Below are 16,416 nucleotides of genomic sequence, written 5' to 3'. Positions count from 1 at the left end.
CAATAGCTACCGGTCAAAGCCTCCGAAAAGCAGCATATGAGCATGGTGTCCCAAGGTCTACTCTTTCACGACGGATTCAGGGAGCCCAGTCAAGAGATATAGCCTTCGCTGACTACTGTAACGGGGTAAGGCCGGACATCAGGGAAATAGGTTACGGGGCTAGGAGAAAGTTTATTTTCTCTTCTTTAAGAGGCACAGAGGCAGAGTAGGACACGAGTCCCTCATCTTCATGCATCATCATCCTCATCTTCATATCATCATCTCCTTCTTATCTACATCTTCACCTTCGCTTTTCAGTCAGTTATTTAGTTATTTTAGTTATTCAGCTTATCTTTACGTTCGAGATCCTATTATCACGATACGAGTATCAGAGGCACATCCGACCAACTCGCGCACCAGACGTATAACAGCGAAGCTCTTATAACCAGTACCACGATCTTCGTCTGATAAGACCAACAGATGGGATCTGTTGGTACTGGAGCCGTCTGTTCAGTGTGTTAGGTGGTAGGTATATCCTACTGACCGCCTGACCCCGTTTCACTACCAGAGGCTCTTTCCAGCCCAGGAATCCCATCTGTTTGAATGGGTTCGAATCCAGGCTGCCCTAGGCCTCCCACCAACCCATCAACAGCTCAAAGACTTCGCCGAGCGTATCCTACAGATCCACGGAGACACCGAACCACTTGGAAAGAACTGGGCCCAGGCTTTTATCAAGAGGAACCCTTTAGTCAAGGTCCAGAGAAGCAGAGCTATCGATTCCCAGCGTATTAATGGAGCCTCAGCTAATGTGATCAGGCAATGGTTCAATGTTACGAACCGTTGGCCCTGAACCAACATTACAGGCCCGTTGGCAGGCCAGGTGGATACAGACGCTAGGATCACGGGACCCCGCATCGGAGAAAGGAAAGGACCGACAGGTCACGTGACTTGCCAGGGTGGATAGCTTGGATAGCTAACATATCCAACATATCTTAACCAATGGGATACTACTACTTTCGTAGGGAAGAGAAACTTTCTCCTCTGCTATAGAAAGGCACGTCTAGCAGCATTGACCGTTAAGAACATTATCAGTGGATGGAAATATACTGGTCTCTGGCCTTTGAGCATAGCTAGACCCCTTATGAGCCCCCTGTGACGGTTGTCACGTGATTGACCTACACTGGTCTGAACAGATTGATAAGTGGTTGCAGATATCAAAGTCAGGGACTTTGGTATTGGTCTCTTTTGGTGAAGACATCTGGTACGGTGGCGTAGTGGCAAGGATTGCAACCCCTAGCACGGCGTGACACCCCCTGCTCCTTGAGAATACGTCAGCACCAATCAAACAGCCTAGTCAGACTTGCAAAGGGCACTCTAGTAGTCAGGACTGGGCGTTAGAGACATCAGCAGTAGCCTGGTCAACGCCTAAGAGGAGAGATGAGCTCCAAGATCAACTCAGCTTATTCAGCAAGCTTGATAGTGATCCAAATACCCAGCGGCTACTCTTTCGGAAAGTTCAAAAGGGCTTTGATGAGAAGGACTACCAGTTAGCTGTCGCACAGCGAAAGATTGAGGCAATAGAGGCAGAGCTTGAGGCTAGTAGGGCTAAGAAGCGGAGGAAGGTCAATATGAGCCCTAATTCGAAGTTTACTAATATCAAGGCTATTCGGAAGGCTCAAATCGAGGCTGGTGAAATTGAGGATAGTACAGATGAGTCTAGCGAGTCTGAAAACCCTAGTGACGGTGAAAGCTGTATTGTAGTCGCATCAGAATAAGTGTAAAAAAAGGTTGAAGTCAATGGTTATAATATACAGCATCATTTTTAGGGCGTCCCACATGTGGGGGTGTCCCGGATGTGGGTGTGGGACGTTACACAGTCGTTTCCTGAATGCCACTCCCCGAGTCAGAAACATAGAGTTCGCGGATTATGATTTGGGTCACTTTTCCATCTAAGCAGAGGTATCAGATGACCCATGACTCCATTTATGGCCGGCACGCCCAGTTCCTGGCAGTTTCATCTGTAACTGTACCCCCTCGCAAAAGTAAATGGAGTCTGTAGACATCACACGCCCCTGATATGTCCCATCACCTAAGTAGACCCACTCTGGACTTATTCGAATTGTAGCGAAATTTACATTTCAAGGACAAGAAAAGCAGTCTTTCGGTCACTCTTGCGTTGAAAACTGGCCCCAGCCTGGACCCAAAACGAATAGCTGAATATTATCGGCTCAAATTCTCTCCAATATCGTGAAAAAGCCCCTGTTTTCTCCACCTGTGACTTCTTGCATGCTCGAGAATCGTAATTGTTCTGCGGCATCTTTTATCAACGTGGCAAAATTTATCACTTGCCAGCTTAAATGGCGCTGGGATGTGAGCGCTGAGAGTCTGGCCCAACAATGGGTGGGTGACCTAGTGTCGACATGTAATAAAAGGTCATTCTGGGAAAGTCATAATGTTTGGGCGCAGTTACACAGAAGACGGAACAACATAATCAAAAGACTTGAGACGCTATTGTTGAGGATAGTACTTATATTTTGAACCCTGTTGATCGCCTAGGGGTTTCCAGTAACGATTACTATAAAGTTTCCTTATAACACTTCATGGCTCTCGTAAAATATTAAGAACTATTACCGTTCATTTCCTAGTGTGAACATTGGTTAGAATCGGCATATAAAACTAAGCAGAATGAGTAATATCAGACTATTTCTGGACCTTCGGGGCTATTACAACGGAATTGCCAGCTTGTGAGGACGTATGGCCAGCTACCGTACGTTATGGGCCAATTTGACCACCACCCGTCGTACCACACAATTCTGCCTGTGGGGCAGGCATCGTTCGTTTCTACCTATACAAGGCCCTTATGGCCACAATTCACTCCTTTGAGATCTCCAGAGATCATCACACATTCAATACAATACAATCTGCACAATCAGTCCAATAACTATTGATTAACTACTGTTCGAACTGGGAAACGAGTTGAACACTTGGTTATGATGTTAGTCTTAGCTTAGTGGAGTGCGGTAAAAACACCACGCTGATAGCCTCAAGAAGTAAGCGGAAAACGCAATTTTATCTTGGAATTGCACAGTGCCTAAGCTCAATGCTTCAGCTAAGACGGAGTTATACAGGGTCGATAAAACAATGGAAGTAAGATGCTTTATCCTTTTAGAACTGTCATCATTGCCTACCTGTTGAGTATCTTGCCGGTTGAATTAGAACAGCACCTTCCTCGATAGACTATATACTACCTACCAAATCCTAGCACAATATAGGACAATTGTGAATTATTAACAATACTGCTAGATGTCGATACGTAACCCCAAATAAGTCTGCGTATGGCCCCGCAACCAGATTAAAAAGTAAACCCCACAAAACTGCACCTTAACTTTATTTTACTATTGGGTAACCAAACCTTTATGAATGTTTGATCCTTTGGTACCGTTATAAGCAGATATTACAGCCTTAACTGAGATTTCAGCCCTATGGCGCCGGGCCATTGTTGCGGCTACGAAATGTGATGCAACGCAGAGGCTTGAAACCATCGCCGCGCCAAAACAACCAAAACCACACGTACGAAGAAGCGGCCTGGTGCGCCTAGGAAGCTGAGTGCTAGAGATGAACGCCATCTAGTTTTTTATGCCGACGCTATTCTTGGATGATGTATGCTGAGCTCAAACGTAGAGCCGGCGTTTCCATCCATATAGACACTGTAGAGGCGTTTCTACAGCGGTATTACCTCAAGAAATGGCGCGCGGCTTAGCGGATTATGTTGACAGCCGAAGATACGAAGGAAAGAATCGAATTCTGCCGCGCGCACCGTACGCCGGCCCAGTTACGGCAGCTGATGCGTAAGCTGTTTTCTGACGAATGTACGGTACAGAATGCACCGGATACAACAGGCCAAGGGGTCTTCCGCTATCCCTATAAACAGTACAGGGAGGATCTTGTGAATACACAATATACAGAGCCATGAGCGGTCGAGTATATCGACTATGGTGTTGGGGATGATTTGGCCACGTGACGATGAAAGGGGGGCATCACAACTCATCTTTAAAGGGGATCCGAAAGCACCGCGCGGAGGAATCACTGCACAGTCCTATTGCGACTGTCCTGAGAGCGATATCCTTCCATTATACGAGCCTGGTTCCCTTTTATGCAAGATAACGCCGAGGTATAGGTCTCAGGCTACGCAAAGCGATGGCTGGAAGAGCATGGCATCTGGACGACTAAGTGGCCGGCACAGCCCAGATCTCAACCCCATTGAGCTTGTATGGAAGACCCGTAAGCCCAAAATAGGCGAAATCGAATCAATTTTGCTGAATTGAAGACCAATATCTCCCACAAGGCGTGGGTGCACCGCGTTAATACAGGATGCATGGTCACAGGTCGATTTGACGTACGTACGCGGCATTATAAGTTCCTACCACGAAGACTAGCATAGCAGCAGTGCGAAAGTCCCGGGGCTGGTATTCGCTTTATTGAACCAGATATCCTTTGCAACTACGTTCGTTCATGGAATTTAAATGTAATTTGGCTGAGATATTCATATGTGAAGTTATTGATTATCTCGTGTTGGGATGCCGAAAGTGGGGGCCGTACGCAGACTTATTCGGGGTCATGTGTCATATAGTGCTTTACTCCACCTGAGAGTTGGAAGCTACTTATACGTATCCTAGAATTGTTGCGTGCCCTAGCAAATCGGCTGAGTGTTGGGTGTAGTGCTCAGGCCAACTACCCATAGATCGCCCTTCCGTAGCTGCAAATTCCTGCGAGTTAGTCCCATCATCATCACCATAGCCTTCTTACTTGTATTGCTCACAAAACCAGTCTTACGGATTTAACCGAGCGGTAATCTACTTTACAAACTACAATCATAATTCTGAAACAAACCAAAATCAGAATTGGTGATTATCTGGCTCGAATCAAGTCATGGCCTATCAACTTGACCGACCAATGAGGAAGTTGCGCCCCCGAAGAATGATGGTCCACAGTAGCAAATGGCTGGTGCGACCCTCCAGATGGCAACCCAAGTCAATTACCAACACACCTGCCCTACCAGTACTTAATTACCTCTACTTCACTGACCAAGGCTAAGAATGCCGGGTTTGCAATTTGGATGACAGTACACGAGTATGTTAGCGGCTAAGCACTCACTTTACATCGACCAACCCGATTTCATAGAACATTAGAGGAGGCATTCCATCCACGGCTTTTCCAATATGCCCCCCAGTCCAATCGGTTAAGCAGATATCTCGATAAAGTAGTGTGTGTAAACAACCTGCGCGCTTGCAGTCTACCGCGGAGTACTCAACCGATTCACGAGAAGGCGCATCACACACGGCGCAAGTGCATTCTGAAGGGAGGAACGCCCCCGAACGACATCTCCAGGGCTTTGAACAACAGGGACCTTGACGCCAGGACGCTACTACATGTTTGGAATGTACAGAGCTTTTGGAGTATGAGCCTCGCCATCCTTGCAGCAGTTTATTGACCATCACGATCGATGCAACAGACGTTTTTCGTATTATTCGACATCACACGAATATACCATGGCCAGCGGCAAGAAGCGTAAGTCTCTCAACATTTCTCATGAGGACATAGTGCTCATTGAGGACGAAGAACATGCTACAATCTCAGGCGAATACAATCGCCTAAGTACATCGAGCAACACGAGCTTCACAGGAAATCTATCACCTATAGACGAAACCTCATCATCCAGCGACTCAACAATCGTCTCAGACAATGATTATCCCAGTCCTACTTACGGCCTATATCATTCGGACGAAAACGACGCAATCAACGCCCAAGGGCAACCACCAGGATTTCCCCCTGGTTTGAGGGATTCGTCCAACACCATTCATTCGAACAACCAAGTCTCTTCTGGCCAGGGCTTTGGATTTGATGGCCAACCTTTCCTCGGTCGGATTTTGCAATCCGACAACTCGCATCCCACACAAAATCTTTCCAATCCATTACTCCAACGTCAGCTTCTGCCCAACCTCTCAAATTTCGGTGCCGAGTCAGAATTTCTTCATGCATTATGCTTCAACGAAGACCAGACCTCTGACCCTGAAAATCTGCCTGGCCAAGTCGGCAGCGCCAAGAACACCAATCTTCAAGACGGACAACAAAATCAAGCCGCAGGACAATTTGGGAAATACTCGGAGGATAACTCAACTCACCGCGTGCCGCAGTCCACGCAAATGGCAACCCGAAATCAGCAAAGCTCCCCACAGTCGGAAACAAATAATACATTGTCGCAAAACCTCGGTCTGCAACACCATAGTTTACCATCCTCCAGTACCTTTGGCAATGGGACTCTTCAAACAGCGGCCCACATTGGTTCGCAAGGCATAATGCTCACTGTCATTCCCGGGGTCAATGTTCTGTCCCAGACGGGAATATTCAGGTCTGCGCCGAGTCACAAATCTAGAGATGCAAAAACTTCGGCCAACCAGAGTCGCAAGAAACGTGACTGCCCCCATAACCCAACATGCTCGTCTCAAATTCAGTTTCGATTTTCGGCCAGACATCATCCTGAGGAATCTCATCCCTTTGAGTATCGAAATCATCAAACCGGCCCTTTCGAGTCATTCGAACACGCTCTGGACTTCCTCAGGAAGCAAATGGACACCGTCCATGGTATTTGTGCCACCAACGCTTATGGACCCTTCCAGAACGGAAGATTGCACCTTGAAATGAAATGTGGAACAAACACTCGGTACCCATTCACTGCCTACATCGAGCTGGAGGCCCAGGAGTGGCAAATCACGAAGGCAGGCACCTGCCGTCTTGCGGCAAAGCAATGGTATGTCGTCGAGCTGGTAAAACACCATGTTTATGATACATCCACAACTGTCCCTTCTGGCGGAGAGCCAGATCCCTGATGGTAACAGCGTGATGTCTGGAACCAATATGTCAGACACGACTGTCGCTGCAGTGATGTGGGATCGTCCGTTCGGTTTGATTGAGGGCCATCGGAATGCATCCGGCGGAACCGTGCTGCGTATCAGGGTAGAAGGTGCTTTTCATGGTGTAGATGGGAAATTGAAAGGCATTATGTAAACTACCTTGTTGCATAAGGAACTCAATACTCAATAGAATATAGACGCAAATCAAAATCGAACTCTACGGATTTCCTATATTACAGGTGTAATGACAGTCATACCGGTCGTTATCTACTACGCCACAATGTTGGATCGACCAAAACCGCGAAACTCGGTCCTATGGCGTTTCATCATTACTCACACAGCACTTGAATAGCAACTATACAAAGTAAAAAGCCATTCCAGAAAATACTCAAATATGTGCGTAAAGTACATCCAGATATGTAGATTCAACCTGTTGTAACCTACATTATAATGATTAGAGTCCAAGAAATCCATACAGAGAACCAAATACCGAAGAAGAACGCAGACGAAATATAGCTGATAGCAGCGTAAACAGGTTCCCATGATCCTTATAATTGTATGAAAGACAGCGAGGTAACGGAATACGTGTAAGTCAGCTTTCAACTAACCAGGCGCCGGCGTCTAGACATGGAAAATGATATGGAAAAAGGTTCGCTGGTTGAACGTTGACTTTCGGCTAACATACAGTATGCATGTTAGAGACCCCCAAGCTGCAGATAATATTAAGCATTGCATAAGTTTCCGTGAGAATAAAAAGAACCAGTTGCCATGATCGTCTCGACAAAGAGTTCAATATGGCCCAAAGAAGGTACTTAAGTAGCTTATGTGCACGGACCATACCGTTGGTGATCGATAAGTGTGCCCCTCCCCCGCCAACGCGATCGGAGGAAAAAAGTTTGGGCTGTGATCGGCAGCGAATTATTTTTACCATATTTTCATACACAATGGCGCCTTACGATAGTGAATCCTCTGGTGGAGAGGAGGAAGAAGAATATACCGAGACCAACGTACTTCTAGGCTATGCATCCAAAGATGCGGAAGAAGACACGATAAGTCGTCTTGGTGGCCGACCAGTAAGTGCGCCGATTCGCTCAACTTCGACATTTGCGATACTAACCTCACCTCTGAACTAGGAATGGCTCGATCCCGATGCGCCACCGTCTGGGGCCCTTGCGAGGTGCAAAATCTGCAAGGAACTGATGGTTCTTCTTCTACAACTCAATGGCGAACTCCCCGACCGATTTCCCGGCCACGAACGACGGCTCTACGTCTTCTCCTGTAGGCGGAAGAACTGCCGGCGCCGAGATGGAAATATTCGCGTTCTGCGCGGGGTACGGGTTGCGCCTGGAAGTAAGACCGTGACGGAAAAGAAAGTGGAAAAAGAGGAGGAGAAGGATAAGGTGGCGAAAGAAGAGCTAGAGCCTCCCACAAACCTGGGAGAGACGCTCTTCGGCGCGAAAACACTGGGTTCCTCGAAATCAGCGAACCCTTTCTCAACATCGGCATCGACCTCAAGCAACCCGTTTGCCAGCTCAAGCAACCCCTTCTCCAGTCCTCCTCCAATCGAAGCCAAGTCTAAGCCTGCCGAGACACACTCAAAAGAGTCAACCCAAGAATCCATCAAAGACCTCCCCAAGACCTTCGCAGAAACCCTCTCCCTAAACAACTTTCAACCCACCTCCGGCCCCCTTCCCCCGCCCGAGCCCTGGCCAGCAGAGAAGGAATTCCCCGCCGCATACCCGATATCGTATCTGACCGACGCCGACTACGAAACCCTCGAGCCCACCCCTCCACCTGTCTCGCAAGCCACGGCACGCATGGACATCGACGACCCGGCAACTGCAAGCGGGGGCAAGGAAGACCGCGAAGTCTTCGAGTCATCCATGGACTTCGACTTTCAAAAATTTGCCGACAGGCTCGCGCAGAACCCGGAGCAGGTTATTCGGTATGAGTACGGCGGCCAGCCACTACTCTACTCAAAGACGGATGCCGTGGGCAAGCTGTTTGGCCTGGGGGGAAGGGTCATACCGCGGTGCGGGAACTGTGGTGCGGGGAGGACGTTCGAGGTGCAGTTGACGCCAAATGCAATTGCCGAGTTGGAGGCGGAGGATATGAGTCTGGATGGTATGGACTGGGGGACGGTGATAGTTGGGGTTTGTGAGTCGGATTGTCAAGCAAGGGCGGTGGATGAGGGAAAGGCTGGGTATCTGGAGGAGTGGGTTGGTGTGCAGTGGGAGGACCTTACTTCGACGAGATAGAATGCGGCCGCTGGGCTGTAGATGATTGACGATTGATTGCGGCTCACAAAAGTGCCCCTCAGGGCAGAGTGAATAATATGGCTCGATTTTCTCTTGACCCAATTATCTAAGTAGCAAAACGTCGCTCTGCGTATTCACTTGGTCGGCCGCAGTGACCTTGCTTGGTTGAAAGCCTTAGTAATGTATTACACAACTACATAAGAGAAACTATTGCGTTCCCCAGACAGTGTGCTGGGCGCAGCGCTTGGGCCAATTGCCCATAGATAGCCCTTCCGTAGCTGCAGCCTCTGGGACTTAGTCTTATCATCACCAATACAACCCTCTTGTTTATATTGTCCACAGAAACATACGTCAATAGCTTATTTAGGCTAACGTATGTGATTTTCCATGAGCTTATTGTCGGAAGCTACCTGATAATCTACCTAACGCCGGCCTCCTAGTCTTTGAAGCAATCACGCTTCTCTTTAATGCCTGTGCAAATGCAACGCCTCCCGAACTCATCAGACCTTGCTCATGTCGTATCACGTAGAAGCTCTCTCTCAAATGGCATTTGTGCAACGTATCGGTCATTGCGCTCTAGTCATTTAGTGCAAACGATCCCTGACAACCCTTCTTACCACCGATGCAACAGCAACCCCTTTAATGCGAAATGTACTGGAAAACTGCCGACACCTCCTTCTCACCACACTCTTGACGAAGAAGTAGATCTTGAATCGGCTTCAGTCCTTGGTTGATAAAGTGATTCCATGTGCTGGTATCACCGTACAGCATCGCCGGGGCCTTGATGTACTGCTTGCCGTCAGGCTTGCACCTCTTGCACTTGAACGTGTCGTGCGTATCGCTCTTCGTGTCTCCTCGGAATTGGAACAACTCCCTCAGGCTATCGAGTGAGAAATGACGTTCGACATCCTCGGCCGAGTCCACGACGCAAGACGAGAGCGATTGCTTGTGACTCTGACGTTGAAAGATCTTCTCCTCAATCGTGCCCGTCGCAATAAAACGGTACACGAAGCAGTCTTTTTTCTGACCATCACGCCAAACTCGCGCAAGAGCCTGTTGATCAGCAGCCGGGTTCCAGTCCGGGTCGAAGAGTACCAATCGGTTGGCGCCAATCAAGTTCAGACCACAGCCACCTGCTTTACTGGACAGCAGGAAAACGAATTCATCACCATCCGGGTCGTTGAATTTGTCGACTAACTTCTGACGTTTGCTGACGTTCATCGTTCCGTCCAGACGGAGGCAGCCGTAGGTTCGCGATCGACATAATCGTTCAAAGAGATCAAGAGTCTGGGTGTAGTTGCTAATCAGAACGATTTTGTCGTTGGTATCCTGTCGAATGCGGGCCAACATGCGGTCGAGAACCTGCATCTTTCCAGAATACCAGGGTTTCACATCTCGATCGCGACCTCGAGCTTCCTTCGGTACGTAGTCATCTGGCCAGTATTGCTCAGACCCGGGAAGATCTTCGGAGAGATTGAGCAGGTCAGGGTGATTACATAGCTTCTTGAGCATGCCGATAGCCTTGAGAGGCTGGCTGCCCTTGCCACGTAAAAGCGCTTGAATGTCTGGACTCGTTATGAAATAGTTGTATAAGTCGAGCTGGAATGGCGCGAGATTGCAGAAAACGACATGTTCGTACTTGACCGGCAGATACTTGGACAGAATGTCGTTCGTTCGGCGGATAATGAACCGATTAACGATACTGAGCAGCTCAGCTGTTGATTCATCGCCCTTCTTCCGGTCCAATTCAGACGCATCGGCATCTCGGCCTCGTAGGATCGGAAGTTCGAACTTCTTGCGGAAGTCCTGCCGGGTGCCTAATAGGTCTGGATTGGCGAAACTAATAAGAGCAAAGTACTCGGACAGATCATTCTGGATCGGAGTACCAGATAGAATAACCCGCCTTGAGACGTTTAGACTGTTCAGGGCACTGAAAGTCTGACTGTCTCCATTCTTTAGACGATGACCTTCGTCGCAAAGCATCAATCCGATTTGTGTGTGCTTCAGCTCCTCGACGTTCAACCGAAGGGTTTCGTAAGAAACAATGATGACCGGGCGAGTGACAGCACGGCCAGTGGAGATAGCCCATTGGCGTAGTTGTCGTGTTAATTCCTCTTTCGATGCTTTGCCATCGATAGCAAATGGGGTGACGGCATCAGCCCCTAACCACTTGACTAATTCGTTGGCCCAGTTGCGGACTAGACTGGAGGGACACGCAACAATGGCCTTCTGGATTGTGCTCTTTCCAGCATCCGGCGATTGCTTCAACAGAGTCCAAAGAAGGGTGATGCATTGGAGCGTTTTGCCGAGACCCATTTCATCTGCCATGATGCAGCCATTGGCCTTCTCCTCAATCATGCCCGTCACGCATCTGTACATAAACTTGACACCTTCAACCTGATGTGGACGTAGAACCTTGGCAAGCCTTGGATCGATGACAACCGGCACGCGTGGGTGTTCACCTTCGACTTTCTTCTTGATGCCCAAGATTTCGGAAAGGCTCTTGTGCATCAAGGGTGCATCAAGCGCTGTCTTAGATGGGATGTCCTTTAGCTTGGCTTCTTTGGGCGGCGCAGCTTTCGGCTTGTCATCAACAGTCGGATCGTACAGGACAATTGCGAACTCTCCACTTGGGTCGTGTAATGGTTTTGCGATGAAAACGGCTCCTTGCCTCAAGCCTAAAGTCGGAGGCGGTCGATTCGGGTTGTAAGCTGTGGTGTTCTTGTTGAGAAGAGGAATGGCGAAGGCTTTTCTAAAGACCTTGTCCTTATCCTTCGCTTGGAAGACAGGAAATTTGTTGGCGTCGCGGTTTGCCAGGGCTAATCGATCGGTATTTGTGTACGGCTTGTCTGCACCTGCGTCTGTATCGCCATCTGCGCCACCATAGTCGACCTTTCTCTTCTTCCTGGCAGGTCGATTGGCTGCGGGACTCGGGGTCGATGATCCAGGGCATCTGAAAGGTTTCCAGAGTTTCTCTATGGATTGCTGGGAGTGCATTCGCTTCCCGGGCGGAACCTGCTTCTTGCCTGAAGCCGGTGTGGACACGGGAGTCGCCCTAGTGTCCAGATGAATAGCTGTCATGGGTTTGGAAAGTAATTCCGACTCACATTTTGACAAATTGCCTTAGTCTTTACAAAGATCTAATATGGGCTCCCTACGATCGATCTGATGTTCCCGGGTATCTGAGGAGCAAATTATTGGCCGTCTATTCGCCACTCTGGAAAGCAGAGGCAGGTGCGCATAATGACGATCCATTTGTTGATTTGGGAAGGAAATCGCGACGCGACTGCCTGGGCGATTAAGACGCCAGCTCACATGACCTTGTGGACCCGCTTTTCCCGCGTAGTTTCCTGCCGAGGCAGCAATCTTTAGTGTCGCATCGAGTGTCCGCAGGTTTTTATTTGTGCCTCATCGCATCTTTGATTGAAGACGACTCCTATACCCCTTCGCCTTCCGGGTTGGTGGATGATATCTAGACGAAGTATACTTTCATGGCAGAAAGTCGGGGAATGGAAAGATCCACTCATATTTACCCCTCGTCAACCGCGGGGCAGCACATGCTTTTTTGCGACGCATTGATGGACACCGCCTTCAAGTGAAAGCTTCAAGCCAGTCATAGGAAGTCGCTTTCTATTGCTCAAACCATGAATACTATTCCTTTCTTAACTTATGCAACAGAAAAATAATTGAATCTGATCCCAACCAATGTCGACGCGTCAATAAAGTTTGATGTCGCCATTTCGTGAGGTAGGTGACAAACCCCGCATTCCAGCGCCGGCAGGCCTGGTGTACCTCGGCCTCTGAGCAACTGTATTCTTTACATTGTTGTACTTCCGGCGAAAACTTCTGGCCATGTCTGCAGACTTTTGGGCGGGCTATGTCAGCGGCGCAGTGGGAATTGTCATAGGAAACCCCCTTGACCTGATCAAGGTCCGGTTGCAGGCGAAAGACGCAATACCAGCTCAGACGACAGTGTCCTATGCCCGACAGTTCGAAACCCCATCGTCCTTGGTAACAGGTACTGCGGCCCCAGTGCTAGGTTACGGTGCATTGAACGCGCTTCTGTTCGTCTCCTACAACCGGAGCGAAGCTGCCATTAACAACTATCTCGCAATCTCGCCGAACCTTTGGACAACATGGGCAGCAGGGGCCATCGGCGGGCTCGCGACATGGGTCGTCAGCACCCCAACAGAGCTCGTCAAATGCCGTGCACAACTCTCCTTGCCTCCAACATCAAGCTGGAAGATCGCAAGGCAAATTGTGAAGAGTGAAGGGTTTCGAGGCCTGTACTTTGGTGGAGTGGTAACGGCGCTTCGGGATAGCATTGGATACGGTTTTTACTTCTGGTCTTACGAACTCAGCACTCAGCTGATAACTTCGAGTAAGCAAGAAAAGTCGCTCACTAAGGATGCTGCAAGGGTGTTACTGTGTGGCGGTTTGGCTGGAGTCGTCACTTGGGCCAGTGTCTTCCCGCTCGATGTCATCAAGACTCGAGTGCAAGCGCAGACTAACGAGCCTGCGGCTATGGCTCTACTTGGTGATCAGACGAAGGTCCACAGACGGGCTGGTGCGATTGAGGTGGCGAAGGAGGCGTATAGACAAGGTGGATTGCGGGTGTTTTTCCGGGGTTTGACTATTTGCAGCGTGAGGGCTTTCGTGGTCAGTGCCATCCAGTGGGCGGTTTATGAGGGCATAATGCATGAACTCGATCAGGGAAAACAGAGGTCGGTAGAGCCTGTATAGAGTATGGCCTGCATGAACAGGCATAGTGGTTTTGTTAATTACTTGTGAAGCGGACCGTCGAGGGATATAAACAGGCTTGCGTCGGGTATCGGAGTATTCCGCCTTTGTGCACAGCCTCCGTCCGCGAGTCAATTTGGTATTGACAGTAACGTTGAAATGTCGGCATGGCCCTGGTGGTACTCAAATATTTGAGAGACGAACCGCGAACGGGTCAGGAGCTGGTACTGCTCTTACTCCTTGAGCTTTGAGGAACTTCACGACGTCGTCCATGCCCCACGGCGAGTTAATCCAATTCCCCCCGTCGGGATATTCATGCCAGGAAACCTGAAAGCCAAATTTTACCAGAGAGTCGTGCAGCTGTCTTCCAAGCTCGACGAATATGAGGGGATCGTTGGTGCAATGTCCCAGGAAGACCGGCGTGTTCCGGACAATATCATCACTCGGCTCGCCGTCCAATACCAGAACCTCCCGCGTCTCCTCTAGCGTTCCGCCCGGGAAAGGAAGGCGACAGCCGAATCCCATGAAGGCAGCCAGCCGCGCCGACGACGATTTCTTTCCATTGAACCTTCCCTTTTCCGATGGTGGGATATCCAAGTTCAGCATGGTATGAATCGCCGTCGCGGCTCCCTGACTGATCCCCGCCAGGACAATCTTGTCCAGCCCCCCGACCAGCTCCGCCTCCCTGTGCACGAGTTTCCTTATGCTCATCACGCTTTCGCGCAATCCCGGTGCCTGAAGTTCCTCCCGGTCCGAGAAATCGAGGATATTCCAGATGTCAAACCATTGGGACAAATCCTGGTCCCATCTTTCGCAGTACAGAATATCGGCTTGTGGAAATACCCAGCGCACCGAGGGGAATATGTTCTTTAGATGTCTGTGCGATGAGTCTCGCGACCAGAACAGCGAGTCGGCCATAGCGCGCCCGGTGTCGCCTCGTCGGTGAAGGAATATGATGGTATGCGTGTGCTCCGCTTTTGCGTCGGGGGGCACGATGGAGAGACCGAGCTCCATGGTTGATCTGCAGTGGAGTAGAAGACTCCTGCGTGTACTGAGTCTCTGTCTCGGAATGAAAGCCTTGGGAGAAAGGTAGGCACTCGATGAGATGGAAGGGCGATGAGATAGTAGACGCCGCTAATGAAATGCGCTGTGTCGATCAGCCACGAAACTAAGCTGATGCAGTGTCACCTAAAAGCAGCAGGGTCGGTCGCAGGCACGCTGCAACCGAACTAACATGGGGAACAAGGGAGTATTTAATACTTGGGAAATCCTGAGGAATCCAAACCTGTTTGTTACTCGTATGCCCAAGCGGACTTCCGTCCCGTTTCAGCTAAGTTCCATTTGAGCTCTCACTTCTCACAGCTGCCTCTCAAAACAGCTCGAGAGCATTTGGAAGAGCTTGAAGAGAGTTCACGGCTACGCCAAGTGGAGTTGGGGTAGGTCGGAATCGACTTATCGGAGATACCCGACGAAAACGCGATGCCAACATAACAATATGTAGAACAACCTTCCAACATCAATTTGGAGGCGCAGTGGCAGAGTGGTCTAATGCGATAGACTAGAATGTTCGATAGATCTTCTAAAGACTATAATCTATTCCCTTCGGGGGCAACGGTTCGAATCCGTTCTGCGTCGATCATATGCCACAGGAGACATGTGAAGTGGAAATTGCTTTTGACCGCGTTACATTTTCTTTTTGTTTATTCCTGTTCAGTTCCCCCCACCAGCGCAGAAGTATGACCCTAGCATCCGAATGATACCTTCGTGGTCTCCAATGTTGCTCTAACTGCAACCTAATACCCACTATCCCAACAAACTACAGGGCACACAAATAATGAACCTGATTGAGGCTTCAAATGAAGGTAGGGCCCCACCTTATTGGCTTATTTTAATCCGCATGTACTTCGTCATCAAATCACCTGGTAATAGGACATGCGCCATCAAAGCCAATGATGTCAACAGTCCACAGCTGACATTAAAGCCCCTAACTTCCGGAAGCCGTTGTTGACTTTCTTTCGAAGCTATTCAGACTCTTTTCCTACCATTCAAGGGTCTTAACACAGAAGATTTTGACCAAGACAATGACTACGTTATGCGGTAACACCTCAACCCTACCTCGCTGTCGCAAGCCGCCGCCGACCGTGTGGCCGTCCAACCAGCGAATCTTCAATCCCTTAGCGAAGTTGTTAGTAACCGACAGCGGATTCCGGCAACTTAAGGTATATCCAACGGGCAAAGAAGACTGGTGTATCACCATAGTGGGTTATTACCCATCCACTGAGGCCGCGGAAGAAGGGACCCATAAGCCGGCCGTATTCTTCGCAACGGCCGAACAGACCGCTGTATCCCGCTTCCTCTATCCTCTGGGCCAGTAACCAGAATTGGCTTGTACCATGAAATGACCTACGCTATTTAGTGCCAGCAATCGCTTCGTAAGGCTAGCGCGTTATCAATCAAGAGCTACCGGACTTGGGCTTCAAACAAAGTGTCCGGGGCCGTACAACACTGCTTTCGACCGTTAGTGCCCA

General features: G+C 49.3%; 5 protein-coding genes and 1 non-coding gene across 6 annotated transcripts; 4 read left to right on the top strand and 2 right to left on the bottom strand.

The window, feature by feature from the left end:
* Positions 1-5,526: 5,526 nt before the first annotated feature.
* On the top strand, positions 5,527-7,071 carry BCR38DRAFT_446698 (uncharacterized protein; the record flags this gene model as incomplete). The annotated part of the gene is made up of 1 exon (XM_040861106.1): positions 5,527-7,071. A coding segment is annotated over one exon (1,340 nt), but the record flags the coding sequence as incomplete, so codon positions are not given.
* A 720-nt stretch (positions 7,072-7,791) lies between these two features.
* BCR38DRAFT_468576 (programmed cell death protein 2) lies at positions 7,792-9,489 on the top strand. Its single transcript, XM_040862781.1, has 2 exons — positions 7,792-7,963; positions 8,024-9,489. The coding sequence occupies exons 1-2, from the start codon at positions 7,835-7,837 to the stop codon at positions 9,146-9,148; spliced, it is 1,254 nt and encodes a 417-aa protein (XP_040711629.1). The 5' UTR covers positions 7,792-7,834; the 3' UTR covers positions 9,149-9,489.
* BCR38DRAFT_70338 (DNA repair protein rhp54) lies at positions 9,453-12,386 on the bottom strand. Its single transcript, XM_040865572.1, has 2 exons — positions 12,256-12,386; positions 9,453-12,203 (listed from the first exon to the last, which is right to left on the bottom strand). Coding segments are annotated over exons 1-2 (2,418 nt in total). The 5' UTR covers positions 12,258-12,386; the 3' UTR covers positions 9,453-9,787.
* A 614-nt stretch (positions 12,387-13,000) lies between these two features.
* Positions 13,001-13,891, top strand: BCR38DRAFT_489168 (mitochondrial carrier domain-containing protein; the record flags this gene model as incomplete). The annotated part of the gene is made up of 1 exon (XM_040864367.1): positions 13,001-13,891. The coding sequence occupies one exon, from the start codon at positions 13,001-13,003 to the stop codon at positions 13,889-13,891; it is 891 nt and encodes a 296-aa protein (XP_040711627.1).
* Positions 13,892-14,071: 180 nt separating this feature from the next.
* Positions 14,072-14,902, bottom strand: BCR38DRAFT_413131 (Alpha/Beta hydrolase protein; the record flags this gene model as incomplete). Its single annotated transcript, XM_040858793.1, has 1 exon — positions 14,072-14,902. The coding sequence occupies one exon, from the start codon at positions 14,900-14,902 to the stop codon at positions 14,072-14,074; it is 831 nt and encodes a 276-aa protein (XP_040711626.1).
* Positions 14,903-15,414: 512 nt separating this feature from the next.
* On the top strand, positions 15,415-15,523 carry BCR38DRAFT_t315. Its single transcript has one exon. It is a non-coding gene; the product is annotated as a tRNA-Ser (tRNA).
* Positions 15,524-16,416: the final 893 nt, after the last annotated feature.

This window comes from Pseudomassariella vexata (assembly GCF_002105095.1).
Source record: "Pseudomassariella vexata strain CBS 129021 chromosome Unknown BCR38scaffold_15, whole genome shotgun sequence".
Lineage (NCBI taxonomy): Eukaryota > Fungi > Ascomycota > Sordariomycetes > Amphisphaeriales > Pseudomassariaceae > Pseudomassariella > Pseudomassariella vexata.
Note: the sequence above shows the minus strand (reverse complement) of the source record. Positions and strands in the feature narration are given on the sequence as shown.